This window comes from Mustela erminea, chromosome 20, assembly GCF_009829155.1.
Source record: "Mustela erminea isolate mMusErm1 chromosome 20, mMusErm1.Pri, whole genome shotgun sequence".
Classification (NCBI taxonomy): domain Eukaryota; kingdom Metazoa; phylum Chordata; class Mammalia; order Carnivora; family Mustelidae; genus Mustela; species Mustela erminea.
The window spans coordinates 40,054,235-40,080,982 of record NC_045633.1 but is presented as its reverse complement, the minus strand read 5'-3'; the positions used below and the strand labels follow the sequence as shown (position 1 = coordinate 40,080,982).

The 26,748-nt window shown below is 37.7% G+C and overlaps 1 protein-coding gene across 2 annotated transcripts in view; it reads right to left on the bottom strand.

Moving 5' to 3' along the window:
* Positions 1–26,748, bottom strand: part of SEPTIN14 (septin 14) — a 140,974-nt gene that overhangs the window by 50,017 nt on the left and 64,209 nt on the right. Inside the window, exons 4-7 of one of the 2 annotated variants that reach the window (XM_032328067.1) lie at positions 26,560–26,680; positions 25,986–26,181; positions 12,377–12,563; positions 9,317–9,478 (exon numbers count right to left, since the gene is read on the bottom strand). In XM_032328067.1, the coding sequence (XP_032183958.1) occupies positions 9,317–9,478; positions 12,377–12,563; positions 25,986–26,181; positions 26,560–26,680 (666 nt within the window). The remainder of the gene's footprint in view (positions 1–9,316; positions 9,479–12,376; positions 12,564–25,985; positions 26,182–26,559; positions 26,681–26,748) is intronic. The other variant, XM_032328068.1, reaches the window with a different exon arrangement.

The window sequence follows — 26,748 nt, the reverse complement described above, 5'->3', positions numbered from 1 at the left end:
TTTGCCACCTGAGTGCCTTTCAAACCAGAACACCCATCACTGAAGCAGATGTCTAGAAGTTTTGATTTTGCACTCCACTGCTATATCACTTTGCAGTAGCCAGCTTATGGAGGCTCCCTCCCCCTACCCCCATGGTTTAATCTTCAGATACATGGCCTAGGATTCTTTGCAAAAATAGTTGCTTTTCTATTCGGAGAATTTCAGCAATTCTTTTCTTAGAGCTCCAGTTCAGTTCATAGATGTTCATAAAGATTTTATAGGTATCTAGCTGAATTCCAGGGGCCAGACAAAACCAGGGTCCACTACTCCTCTGCCATCTTCTTCTAAAATCTGTTATGCCTCTGTACACCTATAATGAAGCAGCAGATAAAGAAACCAAGGAATCGATCCCATTTTCAATTGCACCAGAAACAATAAGATACCTAGGAACATATATAACTGAAGAAGCAAAAAGTCTACACTCTGAAAACAATAGAACACTTATGAAAGAAATTGAAGAGGACACAAATAAATGGAACAAATTCTGTGCTAATGGTTTTGAACAACAAACACTGTTAAAATGTCTATACTAACCAAAGCAATCTATGCTATTCAATCCCTATCAAAATACTATCAGCAGTTTTCACAGAGCTAGAACAAATGATCCTATAATTTGTATGGAACCAGAAAAGACCCCAAATAGCCAAACAATTGTGAAAAAGAAAAACAAAACTGGAGGCATCACTATTCTGGGTTTCAAACTATGTTACAAAGCTGTAGCCATCAAGATATTAAGGTACAGGAGCACCTGGGTGACTTAGTCTGTTAAGTGTATGCCTTCAGTTTAAGTCATGATGCCAAAGTCCTGAGTTCAAGCCCTGCATCAGGCACCATGCCTAGTGAGGAGCTTGTTCCACCTTCTCCGTCTGCAGTTCCCCTTGCTTGTATTCTCTCTCTGTCAAATAAAGAAGTAAAATCTAAAAACAAAAAGACAGTATGGTACTGAAACAAAAACAGCCACATAGATCAATGGAACAGAACAGAAAACCCATGAATGAACTCTCAAATCTATGGTCAACTAATCTTCAATAAATCAGGAAAGAACATCCAAAGGGAAAAAGACAGTCTCTTCAACAATGGTGTTGGGGAAACTGGGGAGCAACATGCTAAAGGATGAAATTGGACCCCTTGCTTACATCATAAAACAAAAATAAACTCAAAAGGGATGAAAGACCTACATGTGATATAGGAATCTTTCAAAATCTTAGAGGAGAACACAAGCTAAAACCCCTCTGACCTCAACCTTGAAACTTTTTTTTAAAGATTTTATTTATTTATTTGACAGACAGAGATCAGAAGTAGGCAGAGAGGCAGGCAGAGAGAGAGGAGTAAGCAGGCCCCCTGCTGAGCAGAAAGCCCGATGTGGGGCTTGATCCCAGGACTCTGGGATCATGACCTGAGCCAGAGGCAGAGGTTTTAACCCACTGAGCCACCCAGGTGCCCCAACCTTGCAACTTTTTATTAGACATATAACCTGAAGCAAAGTAAACAAAAGCAAAAGTGAATTATTGAGACTTCACCAAGATAAAAAGTCTCTGAAGAGCAAAGGAAACCATCAACAAAACTGAAAGGTAACCAATGGAATGGGAGTAGATATTTGCAAATTTTGTATCTGATAAAGGGTTAGCATCCAAAGCCTATAAAAGACTTATCAAATCAACAACAATAACAAAAATAATAATCTAGTTAAGAAATGGGCAGAAGACCTAAATAGACACTTTCCCCAAGAACATACGAATGACTAACAGGCACATGAAAAGATGGTCAACATAACTTATCATCAAGGAAATGCAATTCAAAACCACAATGATATACCTCCTCACACTTGCCAGAATGGCTAAAATTGACAACACAAGAAACAAGAGGTGTTGGCAAAGATGTGGAAAAAGGGGAATCTTCTTGCACAGTTGTTGGAAATGCAAACAGGTGTGGTCATTCTGGAGAACTCTACAGAGTTTCCCTAAAAAGTTAAAAATAAAACTGCCTTAAGATCCGATAATTGCAATACTAGGTATTTACCCAAAGGATACAAAAGTACTGATGTTTGTAGAAGCATTATCAACAATAGCCAAATTATGGAAAGAGCCCAAATGTCTATTGAATGTCCATTGAATGATGGATGAATAGAGAAGATGTGATATATATATAATGGAATATTACTCAGGCATCTAAAAATGGAATCTTAACATTTGCAATGACGTGGAGGGAAATAGAGGGTATTATGTTAAGTGAAATAAGTCAGTCAGAGAAAGACAAATAGCATATGATTTCACTCATGTGGAATTTAAGAAACAAAACATGAACAGAGGGGAAGGGAAGGAAAAATGAAATAAGATGAAATCAGAGATGGAAATGAACTATAAGACTCCTAACTATAGGAAAAAAACAGGATTGTTGGAGGGAGATCGGGGGGTTAGTGTACTGAAATAGATTACGTTGAGTGAAATAAGTCAAGCAGAGAGTGTCAATCAACTATGGTTTCGCTTATTTGTGGAGCATAAGGAATAACATGGAGGACATGGGGAGCTGGAGAGAAGGGAGTTGGGAAATTGGAGGGAGGGATCAGCCATGAGAAACTGTGGATGCTGAGAAAAAAACTTGAGGGTTTTGGAGGGGAGGGAGGTGGGAAGTTGGGTGAGCCTAGTGGGGGGTATTATGGAGTACTGGGTGTGGTGCATAAACAATGAATTCAGGAAGTCACTGAAAAGAATTTTTAAAAAAAGGAAAAAATGGATCTTTGTTTCCATTTTCCTGATCCTTATAAAATGGATATAAACAAATATTTCTCCTGGGAAGATATGCTAATAGAAAATAAGTACATGAAAAGACCAAATATCATTAATTCTCTTCATATTATATGTCCATAACAGAGAGCAATCATCTACAGACAGAAATCGATTAGTGGTTGCCTGGGGTTGTTGAGGAGGCGATCTGACAGGTAGCAGAGGAGAAGAGAAGCAAGAAAGAAAGGGGGGAAGGAAGTAGAAAGAAGGAAGGAAGGAAAGAAGGGTAGAAAAAAGAATAAGAAGAAGAAGGGGGAAGAGGAGGTGGAGGAGGAAGGAGAAGGAGAAGAAAGGAAAGAAAGAAAGGAAGGTAGAAAGAAAGGAAAGAAAGAAGGAAGGAAAAAGAGGAGGGAGGGAGGGAGAGAGAACAGAAGGAAGGAAGGAAGGAAGGAAGAGTTGAAGGGGAGGGGATTGAAGGGAAAGAGAGAAAAGAGATTTCCTACAATAGATTTAAAGTCTCTTTGGTGTGTGTGTGTGTGTGTGTGTGTGTGTGTGTGTGTGTGTGTGTGTGTGTTTGCTTGTTTGTTTTTTGCAAGCAAGATGGTGGAGAAGTAGGGGACTGTATTTCAACCAGCCCCTTGAATTGAGCTGGATATCTACCAGACAATTCTGAACAACCCCTGAACATTTTGAGATGTAAGAATATATATCCAGATCTATACCAACAGACTATCTCTGGCAGCTGGTTTCACGGTATGACACAGGGAGATACAATTCTGTGTAAGTCATGTTATGGGGAAGGTGAAATAACACAGGAGCACAAGTGTCCCTCACTGGGGCCCAGGCACAGGCTCACAGAGCAGTAGTGGCATGGAAAGGACTTAGGGCAGCCCCTCAGACTGAAACCTGGAGCTGTAGGGGCATGCAAATGAACTGGGGGAGGATTTGGTGGTTTTAGAAGCATGAAGGACAAAGATGTGTCTGGACATGGAAGCTAGGGCTGGGAGTGCATCTGTGTGGCATACAACCCAGGATGCTGAGGTTTTTAGCAGCATAGACAAAAACAAAGTCAGTATGGCTTGGAGCGCTCTCTGGAGAACAGAATGCAATCTCTCTGTTCTGAGACAGAAGTTTGAATACAGTCAATTCTGTGTTGTATGTGCTTTGTAGAGACAGGGAAAGCCACCAGGAAAAGCCACCAGAAAGCAAGCCCCCCAAAACTGATTTTTCCTGACCAACCCTCCCCGAACAAGGAACATGGGAACTCTGCCCAAACAGCATTGCCTGAGTAACAGCACAGCAGGCGCCTCCTCCAAATAACAAGCCGGAAGAACAAGAGGCCGACAACCCTAAGGTCTCTATAAAACAGGTGGATCTTGCTTGGGTTGTGGTCAACAGTTTGGTCTCTGTACATTCCCTCAACCACTCCTCACCAGAATGCCTAGGAGGAGAAACCCCCAACACAGGAAAAATTCAGAGACTGTGACATCTGCCACAGAACTAAAGGATATGGCTATAAGCACGGTATCAGAAATAGAATCCAAGGTGGCTATCCAGAAATAGAATTCAGGGTAACCAGAAGATGGTTGGAGAAAACAATTGTGGCAACATAGATTCTCTAAGGGCAGAAGTGAGAGCTGATCTAGCAGAACCTTAAAATGTTACTAATGAGACCCAATCTAATCTAGACACTTGAACAGCTAGGGCAAATGAGATAGAAAAAGGAATTAGTGATCTAAAAGACAAACTGATAGAAAAGGAGTAGGAGGAGGGCAGGAACAAGCAGATTAGAAGCTATGAAAACAGAATTAGAGAAATAAATTATGCCATGAAACATTCCAATGTCAGAATTATTGAGATCCCTGAGGGGCTGGAGAGAGAGAGAGGACTAGATGATACAGTTGAGCAAATCCTAGCTGAGAACTTCCCTAGTCTGGAGAATGAAACAAGCATTCACATCCTAGAGGCAGAGAGAGTATCAGTCCCCAAGATCGAGGAAAGCAGACCAACCTCCAGGCATGTAATAGTGAAACTCATGAATCTTAAAACCAGGAAAACCATCTTAAGGGTAGCTAGGGGGAAGAGATTGTTAGGCATAGGAGGAGGAACATCGGAATAATGTCAGCCCAGTCCACAGAGACCTGGAAAGCCAGAAAGGCAAGACTCACTCAGGGTACTAAATGAGAAGAACATGCAACCAAGAATACTTGATCCAGCAAGGCTGTCATTTAGAATGATGGAGAGATAAAGAGCTTCCAAGACTGGCAAAAACTGAAAGAATATGTGGCCATTAATCTAGCCCTGCAAGAAATATTCAGGAGGGTTCTATAAAAGCATAAAGACCCCAAGAGTGATACAGAACAGAGATATATGGAGACAATCTGTAGAAACAAGGACTTCACATAACATGATGACAATAAAATCATACCTTTCATAATCAATGTGAAAAGCCTAAATGATCCCATGAAATGGCACAGGGTTGAAGATTGGATGAAAAGACATGACCCATCCATATGCTGTCCACAAAAGACACATTTTGAACCTAAAGATACATCCAGACTGAAAGTGAAGGGACGGAGAACCATCTTTCATGTCAATGGACTGCAAAAAGAAATCTGGGGTAGTGATTTTCAGATCAGACAAATAAGATTTTAAGCTAAAGACTGTAGTCAGAGATACACAAGGACACAACATCATGCTTAAAGGATCTATCCAACAAGAGGATCTAACAATTGTAAATATCTATGCTCCCAATATGGGAGCAGCCAACTACATAAGCCAACAGTTAACCAAAATAAAGAGGCATATTGATAAGAATATGTTAATTGTAGAGGATCTTAACACACCATTCTCAGCAATAGACAAATCAACCAAGCAGAGAACCAAAAACAAACAAACAAACAAACAACAACAACAACAAAAAAAACCAATAGCTTTGAATGACACATTGGACCAGATGGACCTCATAGATATATGCAGAACATTCCACCCTAAAACAACAGAATACTCATTCTTCTCTAGCTCACATGGAACTTTCTCCAGAATAGACCACATACTGGGTCACAGATCAGGGCTCAACCAATATCAAAAGATAGAAATTATTCCCTGCATATTCTCAGACCACAATGCTTTGAAACTGGAACTCAATCACAAGAAAAAGTTTGTAAGAAATTCAAACACTTGGAAGCTAAAAACTATTCTGCTCAAGAATGTTTGGATCACCCAGGAAACCAAAGAAGAACTTAAACAATTCCTGGAAACCAATGAGAATGAAAACACTTCATTCCAAAACCTATGGAATAGGGCAAAGGCAGTCCTAAGGGGGAAATACATAGCCATCCAAGCTGAAAGAAAGAAAGAAAAGAAAGAAAGAAAGAAAGACAAAAGAGAAAAAGAAAAATCCTGAATACACAAACTGTCTTTACACCTGAAAGAATGGGAGAATCAACAACAAATTAAACCTAACCCATGCACAAGAAGGGAAATAATTAAGATTAGAGCAGAGATCAATCAGTTAGAAACCAAATATACAGTAGAACACATCAAGGGAACTAGAAGGTGGTTCCTTAAAGGAATTAATAGGTGATAAACCACTGACCAGACTAATCCAAAAGAAAAGAGAAAGGACCCAGAATAATAAAATCATGATTGAAAGGGGGGATCGTGACTAACACTAAGGAAATAGAAACAATAATCAGAAATTATTATCAACACCTATATGACAATAACTTAATCAACCTAGAAGAAATGGATGCATTCCTGGAAACCTATAAACTCCCAAGACTGAAACAGGAAGACTTGACAACCTGAATAGACCAATATCTAGCAAGGAGATTGAAGAAGTGATCAAAAACCTCCCAAAAAACAAAAGGCCAGGACATGATGGATTCCCTGAAGAAGCCTGCCAAACATCAAAAGGAGAAATAAAACCTATTCTTCTGAAGTTGTTTCAAAAATAGAACCAGAAGGAAAACTTCCAAACTCTTTCTATGAAGCCAGTCTTACCTTGATCCCAAACCAGGCAAAAACCCCCATCAAAAAGGATAATTCCAGAACAATATCCCTGACCAATATGTATGCCAAGATTCTCAACAAGATCCTAGGTAATAGGGTTCTACTCTACATTAAAAAAATTATCCACCACAACCAAATTTATCCCCTGGGAAGCAAGGGTGTTTCAACATTTTCAAATCAATCTATGTGATAGAACAAATCAATAAGAGAAGAGAGAACAACAACATGGTCCTCTCAATTGATGCAGAAAAAGCATTTGACAAAACATAGCATCCTTTCCTGATTAAAAATTTTCAGAGTATGGGGATAGAGGGAGCATTCCGCGACTTCATAAAATCCATCTATGAAAAAGCCACAGAGAACATCATTCTTAATAAGGCAAACCTGAGAGCCTTTCCATTGAGATCTGGAACACAAGGATGCCCACTATTGCCACTATAGTTCAACATAGTGCTTCTAGCAACAGCAATCAGCAATCAGACAACAAAATGAAATAAAAGGTACTCAAATTGGCAAAGAAGAAGTCTAATTCTCTCTTTTCGCAGATGACATAATAGTTTATGTAGAAAACACAAAAGACTCCACCCCAAAATTACTAGAACTTATACAGCAATTCAGTAATGTTGCAGGATATAAAATCAATGCATAGAAATCAGTTGCTTTCTTATATACTAAGAATGTAATTGTAGAAAGAGAAATTGGAGATTCAATTTTATTTACATAGCACCAAAAACCATAAGATACCTTGGAATAAACCTAGCCAAAGAGGTAAAGGATCTATACTCGAGGAATTACAGAACACTCAATAAAGAAATTGAAGAAGACACAAAAAGATGGAAAAACATTCCATGCTCATGGACTGGAAGAAGAAACATGGTTAAAATGTCTATACTGCCCAGAGCAATCTATAATTTCAATGCCATCCTGATCAAAATACCATTGGCATTTTTCAAAGTGCTGGAACAAACAATCCTAAAATTGGTATGGAACAGAAAAGACTCTGAATTTCCAAAAAATGTTAAAATAGAAAAACAAGGATGGGGGCATCATGTTGCCTTATTTCAAGCTATATTACAAAGTTTACCACCAAGACATCATGGTATTGACACAAAAACAGACACATAGACCAATGGAAGAGTATAGAGTCCAGTTAAGGACTCTCAACTCTATGGTCAACTAATACTCAACAAAGCAGGAAAAAATATGGAATGGAAAAAATATAGTTGCTTCAATAAATGATGCTTGGAAAATTGGAAAACTATGTACGGAAGAATGAAACTCAACCATTCTCTTACACCATACACAAAGATAAACTCAAAATGGATGAAAGACCTCAATGTGAGACAGGAATCCATCAAAATCCTAGAGGAGAACATAGGCAGTAACCTCACTGACATCAGTCACAGCAACTTCTTTCAAGACACATCTCCAAAGGCAAGGGAAACAAAAGTGAAAATAAACTTTTGGGACTTCATCAAGATGAAAGGCTTCCACACAGCAAAGGAAACAGTTGGCAAAACAAAGAGGCAACCCCAGAATGGGAGAAGATATTTGCAAATGACACTACAGATAAAGGGCTGATTTCCAAGATCGATAAAGAATTTCTCAAACTAAACACACAAAATACAGATAGATCAAAACTGGGCAGAAGAAATGAACAGACACTTGTCTAATGAACACATGCAAAGGGCTAACAGGCACATGAAAAAATGTTGATCATCATTGGCCAGAAATTCAAATCAAAACCACATTGAGATACCACTTTACATCAGTTAGAATGGCAAAAATTGACAAGGCAAGAAACAACAAATGTTGGAGAGGATATGGAGAAAAGGGGACCCTTTTACACTGTTGGTGAGAATGCAAGTTGGTGCAGCCACTTTGGAAAACAGTGTAGAGATTCCTCAAAAAATTAAAGATAGAGCTACCCTGTGACCCTGGAATTGCACTACTGGGTATTTACCCTGAAGATACAGATGTAGTGAAAAGAAGGGCCACATGCACCCCAATGTTTATAGCAGCAATGTCCACAGTAGCCAAACTGTGGAAAGATCTGAGATGCCCTTCAACAGATGAATATAAGGAAGATGTGGTCCATATATATAATGGACTATTTCTCATCCATCAGAAAAGATGAATACCCAACTTTTGCATCAACATGGATGGGGCTGGAGGAGATTATGTTGAGAGAAATAAGCCAAGCAGAGAAAGCCAAGGATCACGTGGTTTCACTTACTTATGGAAAATAAGGAATAACATGGAGGACATTAGGAGAAGGAAAGGAAAAGTGAATTAGGGGAAATCGGAGGGGGAGATGAACCATGAGAGACTGTGGACTCCAACAAACTGAGGGTTTTGGAGGGGGCAGAGAAAGGATGGGTGAATCTGGTGGTGTATTAAGGAAGGCACGTATTACAAGGAGAACTGGGTGTTATATATAAACAATGAATCTTGGAACACTACATCAAAACCTAATGATGTATTGTATGGTTACTAACATAACACAATAAAAATTTTTAAAAAATAAAATAAAATCTTACATTCATTGAGGAGTTCACCTGAGCAGTAGTTTCATCATGTGTTGGAAACTGATATATCTGGATGCCATTGCTAACCAATTCACTCATTATTTTACACTTGAATTTCTGTAAATCATTTTTAGAAATTGTATCTGCTTTGGCAATCAATGGTACAATGTTCACCTGTAAATAAAGAGCCAAACAAAATCTCACCATCAGGGATTTGTTGTTATTCCTGGAGTTTTTACGTCAAAACCTCATAATCTCTCACAGTAAAATTTTTATAACTAGATAATCACTGGCTACTACCATACCTTTGTCACAAAATGGCTGTCCAAAATCATTAGTACTTTTGAATATTAATCTTTTATCAGAATTCAGGTTTAGAAGTTCCAAATTTATTTTCTCAAACTATCTTAAACTTTCCACACATTTAGAGTTATTAAAATGAACATAGTAGAATAAGATAGTCAAATTAATTCATATTCAATTTGATTTCTTAAACTGAGTGCTCAAAGTCAGGAGTAACTTGCATCAATACTATACATTAATACTATACATTACATTATTACTATAATAATAAATGTAATACTATACAATAATATTAATTTATACTAAGTTAATTCTCTTTCATTTTCATCACCTTCTCCATAAATCCATGTCTTTGTAGATATATTTGTTTGTGGTTTTCAAAGGCCACCTAAAAATAATATACCTTTTTTGTTACCATACCTTGAAGACTGAATGTGTGTGTATGTGTGTGTGTATGTGTATATATATATATATATATATATATATATATATATATATATATATAAAAATCTTGCTCACAAATATCATTTGATATTTTTAAAAAGGTATTATTTCTATATTGCATATTTGAGGTTGAAATTTTATTATTAAACTTTTCTTTGTAGTTCTGCAATACGATCACTCCTGTCTCCATGCAGTTACATTTTAATAATTAAACTTTGTAGAAATTAAAAATACACAAAATTATAAAATATCTGTTTTTATTGTGAAAGTATCTTATCAAATCAAAAATATATAATGTCAAGTTCTGTGATATTGTAAGTGTGCATAAAAGTCAGTTCTAGGTATATTGTTTTTATTTTAGATTCTTCAAAGTGCATTTTTAAAAAATCCTTGTACAAATCTAGGGCCTCACTATAACACTGATGTTCAAATTTTAGAATCTTAAATAGAACCTTCTACAGTAAAAAGCAGACAACTACTAAGATAGGTTCAAGTTTAACATAAATATTTTGGGTCATATTGCTGAGAAAGCTATCTTCTAATGATAGCAAAACCTTAACACATAACAAGTAGAAATTTCCATGTTAATAATCCCTTAAGTGTTCATATTTGAGGGGTGAAAATCACTTATTGCAAAGAGAATTGAGCAACCTAGAAGAGAAGACAGCAGACACACACACACACACACACCATTGCTCACCCTTCTATGTAATGTTCCTGTAAAAAAAAAAAAAAAAGTAATTTTCTATATCTGGAAATTTTTTGATGATAACAGCTACCCATAAAATTAAAAACAAAACTATGTGTCCCTAGTGATTGAATATCCTAATGATCAAGAAATTGAGCCATCTCTTGATTTTAACTAGAAATCTAACTTCTTTCAACAACATGGTGACATATAAGATTAGGTACAGGATTGGTGAGCCTGTTGGTGGGTATTAGGAGGGCACATATTGCATGGAGCACTGGGTGTGGTGCATAAACAATGAATCTTGAAACATTAGAAAAAATAAAATAAAATTAAGATGTTTAAAAAAAAGATTAGGTACAAAATTTCTTTCCAGTTTGAACAATACATAGCACAAGTCAGGACTTCTTTGATAAAAATTTTACAACTTTTTCTCTCCTCAACCTAATAAAGTGTAGAAAAAAAAACTCATGACATAAAAGTTTCTTTCACATGTATTTATCCTCTACTGGAAAAAATATATACATACATATTAAATCCTGAATCCTCTGTGATAGGACCACTAACCAGGATCATGAAAACTTTATGATTCACACAATCAGGAGTAACAGGTAAATGTTAATGGGATTGTTTTATAGTACTGTAGAATGAAATCAATTTCAAAAATACAGAAAAGCTGCCACAACCTCTATGATTTTAATCATTAAAAAACCTGTAAATTTTTATTTTAAAAATTTTTAAATCTTTTTTTAAAATATTTTTATTTATTTACTTGACAGATCACAAGTAGGCAGAGAGGTAGGCAGAAATTGGGGGTGGGAGGTTGGGGCACCAGGTGGTGGGTATTGTAGAGGGCACGGATTGCATGGAGCACTGGGTGTGGTGAAAAAATAATGAATACTGTTATGCTGAAAATAAATATATTAATAATAAAAAAAAGAAAGAGAGAGAGAGAGAGGGAAGCAGGCTCCCCGCTGAGCAGAGAGCCTGATGTGGGACTCGATCCCAGGACCCTGAGATCATGACCCAAGCCGAAGGCAGCAGCTTAATCCACTAAAGCCACCCAGGTGCCCTATTTTTAAATTTTTTAACTTTATCTTATTTTCCTAATACACACCTAATTAAATGTTTCTGGAAAGCTAAGGTTGAAATTTATCAAATGCTAGTACATGCTCAATGTATCATCCCTCCCCAGTGCATATGTTGAGGCCCTAACCCCAAGTATCTCAGAAAAGACTCTTTAGAGAGGTGATCAAGTGAAAATAAGGTCATTAGAATAGGCCCCAATCCAATGTGACTGGTGTGTTTATAAGAATAGGAAACAGAGGTTGCCTGGATGGTTCAGTGGGTTAAGCCTCTGCCTTCAGCTCAGGTCATGATCTCAAGGTCCTGGGATTGAGCCCCGCATTGGGCTCTTTGCTCCATGGGGAGCCTGCTTCCCCCCCCACTGCCTGCCTCTCTGCCTACTTGTGATCTCTGTCAAATAAATTAATAAAAACATTTTTTAAAAAAAGAAAAGAAAAATATATTTTAACATATTAAAATTAACAAGTTCTTATATGTAAATAACTTCAAGTTATATATTATCACAAAATAATTATCAAATCTTGGTAGGTTGATGGATTTATCTAACACACCTTACTGTCAATGTTCTTCATAGTTAATAGATCAAGGGACTTCAGGGAATGTCCTGTAGGTGAAATGAAGTAAAGACACACATGTATACGGGAATCATGGTAGTCAATGAAGGAACGTTTAATTTTCAATTCTTCTTGAAGATAGGCCTCAAATTGAGCATCTACATAGTCAACTACAGGTTGATAGCTGAAAAAAATTATTTCAACAGATTAAAATGACAGATTAATAACACCTATAGTCTGTCTTTTCACCATTTAATAAATTATTAATATGGGGGAGCTTGGGATGATGGTGGAGTAGGACACTGTGCTCACCCCATCCCATGTTCACAAATAGAAATCATCCACATCCAAGTCAACAAATCAGAGAGAGATCCAAAGACTGGAAAAACAAATTCCACAACTAAATATAGAGAAGCTACATCTGGGGTGCCTGAGTGGCTCAGTAGGTTAAGTCTTCGGTTCAGGTCATGATCCCAGGGTTCTGGAATGGAGCCCCCAAATTGGGTCCCTGCTTAGTAGGAAAACTGCTTATTCCTCTCTCTCTCTCCCTCTGTCCTCTCTCTCAGATGAATAAATAAAATCTTAAAAAGAAGAAGGAAGAGGAGGAGGAGGAGGAATAACAGGAGGAGAAGGCGGAGAGGAGAAAAAGGAAAAGGAGAGGGAGAGGGAGAAGGGGAAGAATCTGCATCTGAAAGTTTAGGAAGGTCAGAAAGGTGGAGGAAAAGTGCTCACAGAAGGGAGAGAGCTGCATGTGCAGAGAGGGGAAAGAAATAGGTCCTTGCACGAGGGAGCTCACATAAGGAAGACAAATCCCTACGTCTTTTTGATTTTAAAAACCAGAGGGGTGGGGGGAGGAGTCAAGATGGCAGGCTTGACTGCTACTGAGATGGCATCTCAGTAGCAGGCTGAGATCAGGTAGCAGGAGTTAAGCTAGATCTTTATCAAACCATTCCAAACACCTACAAATCCAACAGGGGATCAAAGAGAAGAGCAACAATTCTAGAAACAGAAAATCAACCACTTTCTGAAAGGTAGGACCTGTCAAGAAGTGAATCTAAAGTGAGAGGAAGATAGTCTGCAGGGGAAGGGGCCAGCTTCTGGCAAGTGGTGGAGTAACAGAGCACAAAATCAGAAATTTTAGAAGTCTGCTCCACTGAGGAACATCACTCCAGAGGCTAAGCGGGGGTGGAGCCCTTGTGGGGACATGGTGGTCTCAGGTCCCGTGGGGTCACAGAAGGATCAGGATCAGGGGTGTCTGAGTGTAGCAGAGCTTGCAGGTGTTAGAGAGGGGAAGTCAGATACAAGGATGGAGCAGAGGAGTGAGCTCTCAACTCAGGGTTACCTTAAACTGTGATCCGTGGCACAGTTGGACCACTGCCCTTTGAGCAGGGACCCCACAATTGGCAGATCCAGGAAGACCCCCTGGAAGAGCAATAGGGATCTGCTAGGTTTGGAGACTCCAAATGGGGCTGTGTGCCAGAGACAGAAAAGCTCAGTCACAGGCTGGGTGAGCTCAGAGCACTGCTGGAGACCAGGGAGATGGAAGTGATTGAACGCTTTTCTCCAATGACGCACTGAGGAGGGGACTCTGAGCTCTCGGCTCCTCTAGGCTGGAGACTGGGCAGCCACCATCTTCATTCCCATCCTCCAGAGCTCTACAGAAAGTGTTCAGGGAACAAAACCTCCCAAGACCGAACCGGAGCAAGTTACTTAGCACATCCCTTGGCAAGGGCAAGCAATTCTTCCTGGGGAAGGACCCTTAAGAATCACTATAGCAGGTCCCTCCTTGAGAAGATCAGCAAGAAATCCAGCCAAGAACAAGATCACTGATCAGGGAAAACAGCAGAATTCCAGAGGAGGGGAAAGCAAATCATGGAACTCATGGCATTTTCCCCTTGATTCTTTAGTCTTGCAAAGTTAATTAATTTTTTTTTCTTATTATAATTTTTTAACCTTTACCCTTTCCTCTTTTAACATTTTTTAACTCGCTAATCTTAACAATACCTTTCTTTAAAAAAACCATTTTGAACCTTTGTTATTATAGTCATATTTTATCCTTCATTGTATCTAACTCTATCTTTTGTATACACATAGGGTTTTTTCTTCTAAAAAATTTAGGGATACAGGGACGCCTGGGTGGCTCAGTGGGTTGAGCCGCTGCCTTCGGCTCAGGTCATGATTCCAGGGTCCTGGGATCGAGTCCCACATCGGGCTCTCTGCTCAGCAGGGGGCCTGCTTCCCTTCCTCTCTCTCTGCCTGCCTCTCTGCCTACTTGTGATTTCTCTCTGTCAAATAAATAAATAAAATCTTTAAAAATAAATAAATAAAAATAAAAAATAAAAATAAAAAATTTAGGGATACAACTTCTAATAGATCAAAATATACCCTAAATCTAGCACAGGGTTTGTTCTAGTCTCCAGCCTGAGTAAATTCTCTCCACTTTCTTGTTTTTTCTTTTCCCAACCAATTTATCATATCAAATCTTTTTTTTTAGAATTTTTTAAAATTTTCATCTTTACAGTCACATTCCATCATTTCCTCATGTTTACACTTATTTTTGTATAAATATAAATATAAATAAATAAAAGTGTGTGTGTGTGTTTCTTTATTTAAAATTTTGGGAGGTAGTTTCTTCTAAGAGAGCAAAATGCTCCCAAAATCAAGTGGGCAGCTCTGTCCTATTCAGCAGTCTAATATGTATTTTTTCTTTTTTCTTTTTCTTTTTTTATTTTTTAACTTCTTTTTACCCCCTTTCTTCTCCCCACAATTTGAGGTCTCTTCTGATTTGGTTAACACATATTTTTCTGGAGTCTTTGCCACCATTTTAGTATTTTATTCTCTTGTTCATATATTCTTTTTTTTCCTTTAACTTCTTTTAGCAAAGTGTACTTTTTAATAAATTATTAATTTTTTAATTTTTTTAATAAACATATAATGTATTTTTATCCCCAGGGGTACAGGTCTGTGAGTTGCCAGGTTTACACACTTCACAGCACTCACCATACCCCATACACTCCCCAATGTCCATAACCCCATCCCCACTCCCGTTCCCCCTTCCCCCCACAACCCTCAGTTTGTTTTGTGAGATTAAGAGCCACTTATGGTTTCTCTCCCTCCCGATCCCATCTTGTTTCATTTATTCTTTTCCTATCCCCAAACCCCCCATGTTCCATCTACACTTCCTCGTAACAGGGAGATCATATGATAGCTGTCTTTCTCCAGCTGACTTATTTCACTAAGCATAATACCCTCTAGTTCCATCCATGTCATCACAAACGGAAAGATTCCATTTCTTTTGATGGCTGCATAGTATTCTATTGTATATCTATACCACCTCTTCTTTATCCATTCATCTGCTGATGGACAGCTAGGCTTCTTCCATAGTTTGGTCATAGTGGACATTGCTGCTATAAACATTCGGGTGCACATGCCCCTTTGGATCACTATGTTTGTATCTTTAGGGTAAATACCCAGTAGTGTGATTGCTGGGTCATAGGGTAGCTCTATTTTCAACTTTTTAGGGAACCTTCATGCTGTTTTCCAACATAGTACTAGAAGTCCTTGCCTCAGCAATCAGACAACAAAAAGAAATTAAAGGCATCCAAATTGGCAAAGAAGAAATCAAATTATCACTCTTTGCAGATGACATGATACTATCAGTGGAAAACCCAAAAGACTCCATTCCAAAACTGCTAGAACTTGTACAGGAGTTCAGTCAAGTGTCAGGATAGAAAATCAATGCACAGAAATCAGTTGCATTTCTATACACCAACAACAAGATAGAAGAAAGAGAAATTAAGGAGTCAATCCTATTTACAATTGCACCCAAAACCATAAGATACCTAGGATTAACCTAACCAAAGAGGCAAAGAATCTATACTCAGAAAACTATAAAGAACTCATGAAAGAAATTGGGAAAAATGCAAAGAAATGGAAAAATGTTCCATGTTCCTGGATTGGAAGAACAAATATTGTGAGAATGTCTATGCTACCTAAAGCAATCTACACATTTAATGCAATCCCTATCATATATTCTTTTTTTTTTAAAGATTTTATTTATTTATTTGACAGAGAGAGAGATCACAAGTAGGCGGAGAGTCAGGCAGAGAGAGAGAGAGAAGCAGGCTCCCGCTGAGCAAAGAGCCCGATGCGGGGCTCGATCCCAGGACACTGAGATCATGACCTGAGCCGAAGGCAGCGGCTTAATCCACTGAGCCACCCAGGCGCCCCCCTATCATATATTCTTATCTGGATAAAATGACAAGGCAGAAAAACTCACCACGAAAAAAAGAACAAGAGGCAGTACCGAAGACTAGGGACCTAATCAATATGGACGCTGGTAATATGTCAGATCTAGAGTTCAAAATGATGATTCCCAAGGTGCTAGCTGGGCTCAAAAAAGGCATGGAGGATTTTAGAGAAACACTATCTGGAGAAATAAAAGCCATTTCTGGAGAAATAAAAGAATAAAACGTACCGAGCTGAAATCAAAAAAGTTATTAATGAGGTGCAATCAAAAAATGGAGGCTCTTACTGCTAGGATATGAGACAGAAGAGAGAATTAATGATATAGAAGACCAAAGACAGAGAATAAAGAAACTGAGCAAAAGGGAGACAAAAAACTACTGGACCGCGAGGGGAAAATTTGAAAGATAAGTGATAAGAGAAAATCCTGAAGCAGGTCCAGAAAAGAAGTCTGGAAGAAATATTAGATTGGCAGCAGACTTATCCACAGAGACCTGGCAGGCCAGAAAGAACTGGCATATTCAGAGCACTAAATGAGAAAAACATGCAGCCAGGTATACTATGTCCAGCTAGGTTATCATTGAAACTAGAAGGAGAGATAAAAAGTTTCCATAACAAGCAAAAACTAAAAGAGTTTGAAAACACCAAACCAGCTCTACAGAAATATGGAAAGGGGTCCTCTAAGCAGAGAGAGCCTAAAAGTAGTAGATCAGAAAGGAACAGAGACAATATACAGTAATAGTCACCTTACAGGCAATACAATGGCACTAAATTCATATCTTTCAATACTTGCCCTGAATGTAAATGGGCTAAATGCCCCAATCAAAAGGCACAGGGTATCAGAATGGATAAAAAACCAAAACCCATCAATATGCAGTCTACAAGAAACTCATTCTATTTTTTAAAAGATTTTATTTATTTATTTGACACAGGAGAGATCACAAGTAGGCAGAGAGGCAGGCAGAGAGAGAGGGGGAAGCAGGCTCCCTGCTGAGCAGAGAGCCTGATGCGGGGCTCAATCTCAACCTGGGTCCTCAACCCTGGGACCATGACCTGAGCTGAAGGCAGAGGCTTTAACCCACTGAGCCACCCAGGCGCCTCAAGAAACTCATTTTAAACTCATTTATACACCTACAGATTTAAAGTGAGGGGGTGGAAAACAATTTACCATGTTAATGGACATCAAAAGAAAGCTGAGGTGGCAATCCTTAGATCAATTAGATTTTAAGCCAAAGACTATAGTAAGAGATGATGAAAGACACTATATCATACCTAAGGGGTCTGTCTGACAAAAAGATCTAACAATTTTAAATATCTATGCCCCTAACATGGGAGCAGCCAACCATATAAGCATTATAACAAAATCAAAGAAACACATCGACAATAATACAATTATGGTAGGGGACTTTAACACGCCCCTCACTGAAATGGACAGATCATCCAAGCAAAAGATAAACTAGGACATAAAGGCCTTAAATGACACACTGGACCAGATGGACATCACAGATACATTCAGAACATTCCATCCCAAAGCAACAGAATACACATTCTTTTCTAGTGCCATGGAACATTCTCCAGAATAGATCATATCCTGGGTCACAAACTGGGTCTCAACCAGTACCAAAAGATAGGGATCATTCCCTGCATATTTTCAGACCACAATGCTCTGAAGCTAGAACTCAATCACAAGAAGAAATTTGGAAAGAACCCAAATACATGGAGGCTATAGAGCATCCTACTAAAGAATGAATGGGTCCACCAGGAAATTAAAGAAGAATTGAAAAAATTCATGGAAACAAATGATAATGAAAACACAACTTTCAAAATCTATGGGACACAGCAAAGGCAGTCCTGAGAGGAAAATATATAGCAATACAAGCCTTTCTCAAGAAACAAGAAAGGTCTCAAATACACAACCTAAACCTATACCTAAAGGAGTAGAGAAAGAACAACAAAGAAAGCCTAAACCCAGCAGAAGAAGAGAAATAATAAAGACCAGAGCAGAAATCAATGAAATAGAATCCAAAAAAACAATAGAACAAATCAACGAAACTAGGATCTGATTCTTTGAAAGAATTAATAAGATTGATAAACCCCTGGCCAGGCTTATCAAAAGGAAAAGAGAAAGGACCCAAATAAATAAAATCATGAATGAAAGAGGAGAGATCACAATGAATACCGAAGAAATACAAACAATTATAAGAACATATTATGAGCAACTATACACCAGCAAATTTGAAGAAATGGATGCATTTGAAGAAATGGATGCATTTCCAGAGATATATTAACTACCACAACTGAACCAGGAAGAAATAGAAAACCTGAACAGACCCATAACCAGTAAGGAGGTTGAAGCAGTCATCAAAAATCTCCCAACAAACAAGAGCCCAAGGCCAGACGGCTTCCCAGGGGAATTCTACCAAGTATTTAAAGAAGAATTAATTCCTATTCTCCTGAAAGTGTTCCAAAATATAGAAATGGAAGGAAAACTGTCAACTCATTTTATGAGGCCAGCATCACCTTGATCCCAAAACCAGACAAAGACCCCATCAAGAAAGAGAATTATAGACCAATATTCTTGATGAACAGAGATGAGAAAGTTCTCACAAAATACTAGCCAATAGGATCCAACAGTACATTAAAAGGATTATTCACCACGACGAAGTGGGATTTATTGCTGGGCTGCAAGGTTGGTTCAATATCTGCAAATCAGTCAATATGATACAATACATTAATAAAAGAAAAAACAAGAACCATATGATACTCTCAACAGAAGCTGAAAAAAGCATTTGATAAAGTACAACATCCTTTCTTGATAAAAACTCTTCAAAGTGTAGGGACAGAGGGCACATACCTAAATATCATTAAAGCCATCTATGAAAAACCCACCTCTAATATCATTCTCAATGGAGAAAAACTGAGAGCTTTTCCGCTAAGATCAGGAACAAGGCAGGGATGTCCATTATCACCACTGCTATTCAACACATTACTAAAAGACCTAGCCTCAGTCATCAGACAACAAAAAGAAATTAAAAGCACCTGAATCAGCAAAGAAGAAGTCAAACTATCACTCTTTGCAGATGATATGATACTTCATGTGGAAAACCCAAAAGACTCCACTCCAAATCTGCTAGAACTGGTACAGGAATTCAGAAAAGTGTCAGGATATAAAATCAATGCACAGAAATCTGTTGCATTTCTATATACCAACAAGACAGAAGAATGAGAAATTAGAGAGTCAATTCCATTTATAATTGCACCCAAAACCATAAGATACCTAGGAATAAACCTAACCAAAGAGGCAAAGAATCTACTCAGAAAACAATAAAGTACTCATGAAAGAAATTGAGGAAGACACAAAGAAATGGAAAAATGTTCGATGCTCCTGGATTGGAAGAATAAGTATTGTGAAAATGTCTATACTACCTAAAGCAATCTATACATTTAATGCAATTCCTATCAAAATACCATCCATTTTTTTTTCAAAGAAATGGAACAAATAATCTTAAAATTTATATCGAACCAGGAAAGACCTCGAATAGCCAAAGGAATATTGAAAAAGAAAACCAAAGTTGGTGGCATCACAATTCCAGACTTCAAGCTCTATTACAAAGCTTTCATCATCAAGACAGTATGGTACTGGTACAAAAACAGACACATAGATCAATGGAACAGAATAGAGGGCCCAGAAATAGACCTTCAACTCTATGGTCAACTAATCTTCAACAAAGCAGGAAAGAATGTCCAATGGAAAAAAGACAGCCTCTTCAATAAATGGTGTTGGGAAAATTGGACGACCACATGCAGAAAAATGAAATTGGACCATTTCCTTACACCACACACAAAAATACACTCAAAATGGATGAAGGACCTCAATGTGAGAAAGGAATCCATCAAAATCCTTGAGGAGAACACAGGCAGCAACCTCTTCAACCTCAGCCACAGCAACATCTTCCTAGGAACATCGCCAAAGACAAGGGAAGCAAGGGCAAAAATGAACTATTGGGATTTCATCAAGATCAAAAACTTTTGCACAGCCAAGGAAAGAGTTCACAAAACCAAAAGACAACTGACAGAATGGGAGAAGATATTTGCAAACGACATATCAGATAAAGGGCTAGTGTCCAAAATCTATAAAGAACTTAGCAAACTCAACACCCAAAGAACAAATAACCCAATCAAGAAATGGGCAGAAGACATGAACAGACATTTCTGCAAAGATATCCAGATGGCCACCAGACACATGAAAAAGTGCTTCATATCACTTGGCATCAGGGAAATACAAATCAAAACTACAATGAGATATCACCTCACACCAGTCAGAATGGCCAAAATTAACAAGTCAGGAAATGACAGATGCTGGTGAGGATGTGGAGAAAGTGGAACCCTCCTACACTGTTGGTGGGAATGCAAGCTGGTGCAACCACTCTGGAAAGCAGCATGGAGGTTCCTCAAAATGTTGAAAATAGAACCGTATGACCCAGCAATTGCACTACTGGGTATTTACCCTAAAGATACAAAGGTAGTGATCCGAAGGGGCACATGCACCTGAATGTTTACAGCAGCAATGTCTACAATAGCCAAACTATGGAAAGAACCTAGATGTCCATCAACAGATGAATGGATAAAGAAGATGTAGTATATATACACAATGGAATACCATGCAGCCATCAAAATAAATGAAATCTTGCCATTTGCGATGACGTGGATGGAACTAGAGGGTATCATGCTTAGCGAAATAAGTCAGTCGGAGAAAGACAACTATCCTATGATCTCCCTGATATGAGGAAGCGGAGATGCAATATGGGGGGTTAAGGGGGTAGGAGAAGAATAAATGAAACAAGATGGGATTCGGAGGGAGACAAACCATAAGTGACTCTTAATCTCACAAAACAAACTGAGGGTTGCTGGGGGGAGGGGGTTTGGGAGAAGGGGGGTGGGGTTATGGACACTGGGGAGGGTATGTGCAATGGTGAGTGCTATGAAGTGTGTAAACCTGGTGATTCACAGACCTGTACCCCTGGGGATAAAAATATATTATATATTTATAAAAAATTAAATAAATAAATAAATAAATAATTTAAAAACATATATATATATATTTAAAAAAAAGATATGGTAGTAAATGAAACTAGGTGAGACGCGTAGAAGACCTTTCTGAACTATCTTTGCAACTTTTCTGTAACTGTAAAATTTTTTCTAAATAAAAATAATTATATATACTAAAAAAAAAAGATCAAAAGCTTCTGCACAGCAGAGGAAACAGTACACAAAAGAAAGAGGCAACCCACGGAATGGGAAAAGATAGGAGATATTCGCAAATGACACTACAGACAAAGGGCTGATATCCAAGATCTGTAAAGAATTCCTCAAATGCAACACCCATAAAAACAGGTAATCATGTCAAAAAAATGGGCAGAAGGCATGAACAGACACTTCTCCAAAGAAGACATATGAATGGCTAACAAACACATGAAAAAATGTTCATCATCACTAGCCATCAGGGAGATTCAAATCAAAACTACATTCAAATCAAAACCACTGTTACACCAGTGAGAATGGCCAAAATTAACAAGGCAGTAAACAAGTGTTTGAGAGGATATGGAGAAAGGGGAATCCTCTTACACTGTTGGTGGGAATGCAAGTTGGTGCAGCCACTTTGGAAAACAGTGTGAGATTTCCTAAGAAATTAAAAATAGAGATTCCCTCTGACCCTGTAATTGCACTATTGGGTATTTACCCCAAAGATACAGATGGAGTGAAAAGAAGGGCCATCTGTACCCCAGTGTTCATAGCAGCAAGGGCCACAGTTGCCAAACTGTGGAAAGAACCAAGATGCCCTTCAACGGACAAATGGGTAAAGAAGATATGGTCCTTATATTCTATGGAGTATTATGCCTCCATCAGAAAGGATGAATACTCAACTTTTGTATCAGCATGGATGGGACTGGAGGAGATTTATAATGAGTGAAAAGTCAAGCAGAGAGAGTCAATTATCATATGGTTTTGCTTGTTTGTGGAGCATAAGGAATAACATGGAGGACATGGGGAGATGGAGAGAAGTGAGTTGGGGGGAATAGGAGGGGGAGGCAAACCATGAGATACTGTGGACTCAGAAGCAAACTGAGGATTTTGGAGGGGGGGAGGGGTTGGGTGAGCCTGGTGGTGGGTATTATGGAGGGCATGTATTGCATGGAGCACTGGGTGTAGTGCATAAATAATAAATTCTGGAACACTGAAAAGAAATTTTTTAAAAAGAAACATAAAAAAACATATTTGATAAGAACAATTAAGTGAAGAGTAGTAAAATGAGGTGTTCTTGTACAAATAATGAGGTTAAATACATAATCAAAAATCTACCAACATAGGGCCTCAGTGGGTTAAGCCTCTGCCTTTGGCTCAGGTCATGATCTCAAGGTCCTGGGATCAAGCCCTGCATCAGGCAATCTGCTCGGTGGGGAGCCTTCTTCCTCCTCTCTCTCTCTTCTCTCTGCCTGCCTCTCTGCCTACTTGTGATCTCTGCCAAATAAATAAAAAAAATCTTTTTTTTTAATCTACCAACATAGAGAAACTCAGGACGATATTGCTTCAATATTGAATTCTAATAAACACTTAAGGAAGAATTAACACCAATACTTAAACTCTTCCACAAATTTAAAGAGATAATTTTAAACTCATTTGAATGGTCAGAATTATCCTGATACTAATACTAATACTAATGAGAAGAAATGACACGCCAATATCCCTATTGAACACAGATGCAAAGTCTTCAATGAAATACTTTGCAAATGAATCAGCATCAAATTAAAAGCATCATACATGAAGACAAAAAGAGATTTATCTTCAGAATGCAAGGATTATTCAACATAAGCAAATTGATTTATAAATGCCACGTTGCAAAATAAAAATCAAATAACCAATAGTTGCAGAAAAGTATTTGATAAAATTCAACACCCTTTCATGAATTAAAAAAAAAAACTCATGAAACTAGGTATAGAAATAATTTATCTCAACACAATAAAGGCCTTTTATGAAAAGCATCTAAATTGTTGACTTTATTATACACTGGTTAAGTGAACATAATAAAAAAGTTAAATTCAAATCCAAGCAGCTTGCACCCTAAAAATTAAAAAAAAAGATAAAAAGTAAACTGCTGACTTTATAGGCATTGAATTATTTGTTGTGTTCTTATCTTTTTAATTTTTATAAAACCAGTAATAATGTATGCTTTTTCATTCCTGAGATTAGTGATATTTGACTCCTCATTTCTTTTGCTTGCTCAGTCTGGTTAAAGTTTTTCACTCTTATCAATCTTTGTAAATAACCAGCAAAGTTAATTTGCTGATTTAAATGATTTTCTGACCTTTTTTCCTCTTTTCATCAATTTCTGCTGTAGTATAATTTTTCCTTTCTTTTTCTTGCTTTAGGGTAAATTTGTTTTTATTTGTCTAGTTTCTTAATGATGAAGTTCTAGAACCTAGGTGAGGTTCGGTGGGCTGAGGTCCAGAGCCGATGACCAAGAAAGAATTCTTGAGACATCTTTGGTGCAAAATGGTGGTTTATTAAAGCACGGGGACAGGACCCATGGGCAGGAAGAGCTGCTGCCCTGGGTTGTGAGGGATGGCAGGTTATGTACCCTGTGGTTGGGGGAAGGTGAGGGGAAGGGAGGTTTCAATGGAGTTTTCACATGCTAAAGAGGGCCTCCAAGGTGCCAGGATGTCCCAGGCCTACCGGAGGCCTTGCCCTGGTGGCTGGATCAATGTTGTCTTTAGACCAGCCATTAACATTAAGATAGTTGGGAGAGTTTCTGGTGGGATGTCACAATCCTGCTATCAATCATCTTTGTTAGTGAGATTTAGGACAGTTGTAAGCCAAGGGAGACTCCTGTCTAGCAGGACTGTGAGCTCTGCTAGTTAACTATTTGCTTATTGTTCATGGCAGTCAGGGCTGCCTGAGGGATGCTACACATATGACTGAGGGGGAACAGATGGAGAGGGGGGTGCAAGGCACCAGCTTTTGCTTTGTCTTCAGCCAGCCTCATGCTCCCTCATCATTAACATGGAAATTACAATACTTGGGATTGTTTTTTTTTCCTAATATAAGTATTTTATGCTATAAATTGCCCTCTAAGCAATACTTTTGTAGCATCCTGTAGGGTTTTTTTTTTTTTAATTGTGGTGAGAACAATTAACAGGAGGTCTACTTGCATAACAAAGACTGTTAAATCTTCTATTGTCCAACAGATCTCCAGAACTTGTTCATCTTGCATAATTAAAATGTTATATCCATTGAACAGTAACTCTTAATTCCTCCTTCTCAGACACTGGAAAACATTTTATATTCTTCTAGGAGTTTGATGAGAGTTTGAGATCAAGAAAAATGCCTGAGGTCATAATTTGCATAGAAAGGTGTTTACATAGGATGTTTGGGGGGTTTTGTTTTTGTTTTTGTTTAGGATGTTTCAGAATTATCTACTAACCTGTTCATAAAGGTGCATGCATTTTTAATTACACATAATACAGTTTAAATAAGTTTGTTCTGTATTATTTCAAACATATCTTAATTATTACAAAAATTCAGTAGTTGTATGACAACAAAAGGTCTGAGAGGGCACTTACTAAACCTACAGAAGTGTCTGTTGTTGGAAAAAGAAAAGGCCCAAAGTACCTATGTTTGCCGAAGTTGGTTTTCATTTCATCTGGTGCATTTCAATTTTTACCGAAATAAATTTATTTATAACTTGGATAAGTGATAGAAAATAAGTAATCCAGCAAGTAAATTTAAAGATTTTATTAACTCACTTTTTATTTATTTATTTATTTATTTATGAGAGAGAGAGAGAGAAGGTGAGAGCACAAGCCAGGATGGAGGGGCAAAGGGAGAGGGAAAAGCAGGTTCTCCACTGAGCAGGGAGCCCAATATGGGGCTTGATCCCAGGGATCATGATTTGAGCTGAAGGCAGATGCTTACCTGACTGAGCTACCCAGACATCCCAAAGACAAGTAAATAAATGATAAAGATCCATTTTAGAAATTATTTAAGAATCAATCTTATCTTATAAATTAGGAACAGTGGATTCAATGGTGAGACCCAAAAAGATGTGTCTGAGTTCTATTCCATAAAACCAGTAAATTTAATTTTATTGAAAATAAAGAGTGTTTGTACAAATACAATCATCCTGGATAACCTAGATACATCTTTTATCAAATAACAAATGCCCTTAAGAGATGCAAGAGGAACAAAGAGGGCTCTGTGAAGATAGAGGCAGATGGGAGAGAGATAGCCAGAGGAAGTATTAACAAAGAAACTAAATTTCTTGAAATAAGAAAATCTTTTATAATTAAAATAAGAAAACACTAACCTGGCTTCTTTGTTTATTTGATCACCATATCCCACTGTCTTCACAACAGTTAATTTCAATTGAACATTACTTTCTTGAAGTTCATATGTCTGAATTTTAAGTCCAACATTTGAGTAAAAATGTGAGGATTTTTTGTCTTTCAGATTAGTATTGAATAATGTGTCAATGAGTGTTGATTTTCCAATCCCAGTTTCCCCTGTAACAAACATAGATGCATTATCTAGGGACAAAAGATGGCTGAGAGGAAATAGCACTCTTAACCCCTAAAGTGGTTTAAAGGGTCTCAAATATTTCAATGACTATAATTTCTTTTAAAGTATACTTGCTTCTCTTAACCCTCTCAGTCATTAATATAATATAGAAAATATATACACAAAGATAATCCAATTTTGAAGAGCAATGAAACATTTAAAGAAAAAAAAGTCAAGGTAGTATGACTAACATGATGAAAACAAACACAGATCAACAGACATGGTCTTGAATTAACAGCACCAGTGTTATACTACTTAAGATAAGTTGAAATGAGCATTAAAGAAAACTAATTAATAATTCAGATGAAGAGTCAGACACTTACCCACACAGAGAATATTAAAAGAGAATCCTTGTTGGATAGATCGATTCACCAACTGATGAGGCAAACATTCAAAACCAAAATGACCAAGCATTGTTAAACAACGGACAGTATCTCCTTTGGGCTTAAAAAATAAAAATAAAATATTTTAATTAGAATTAGTAATATCATTTGAAAATATAATTTTAATAT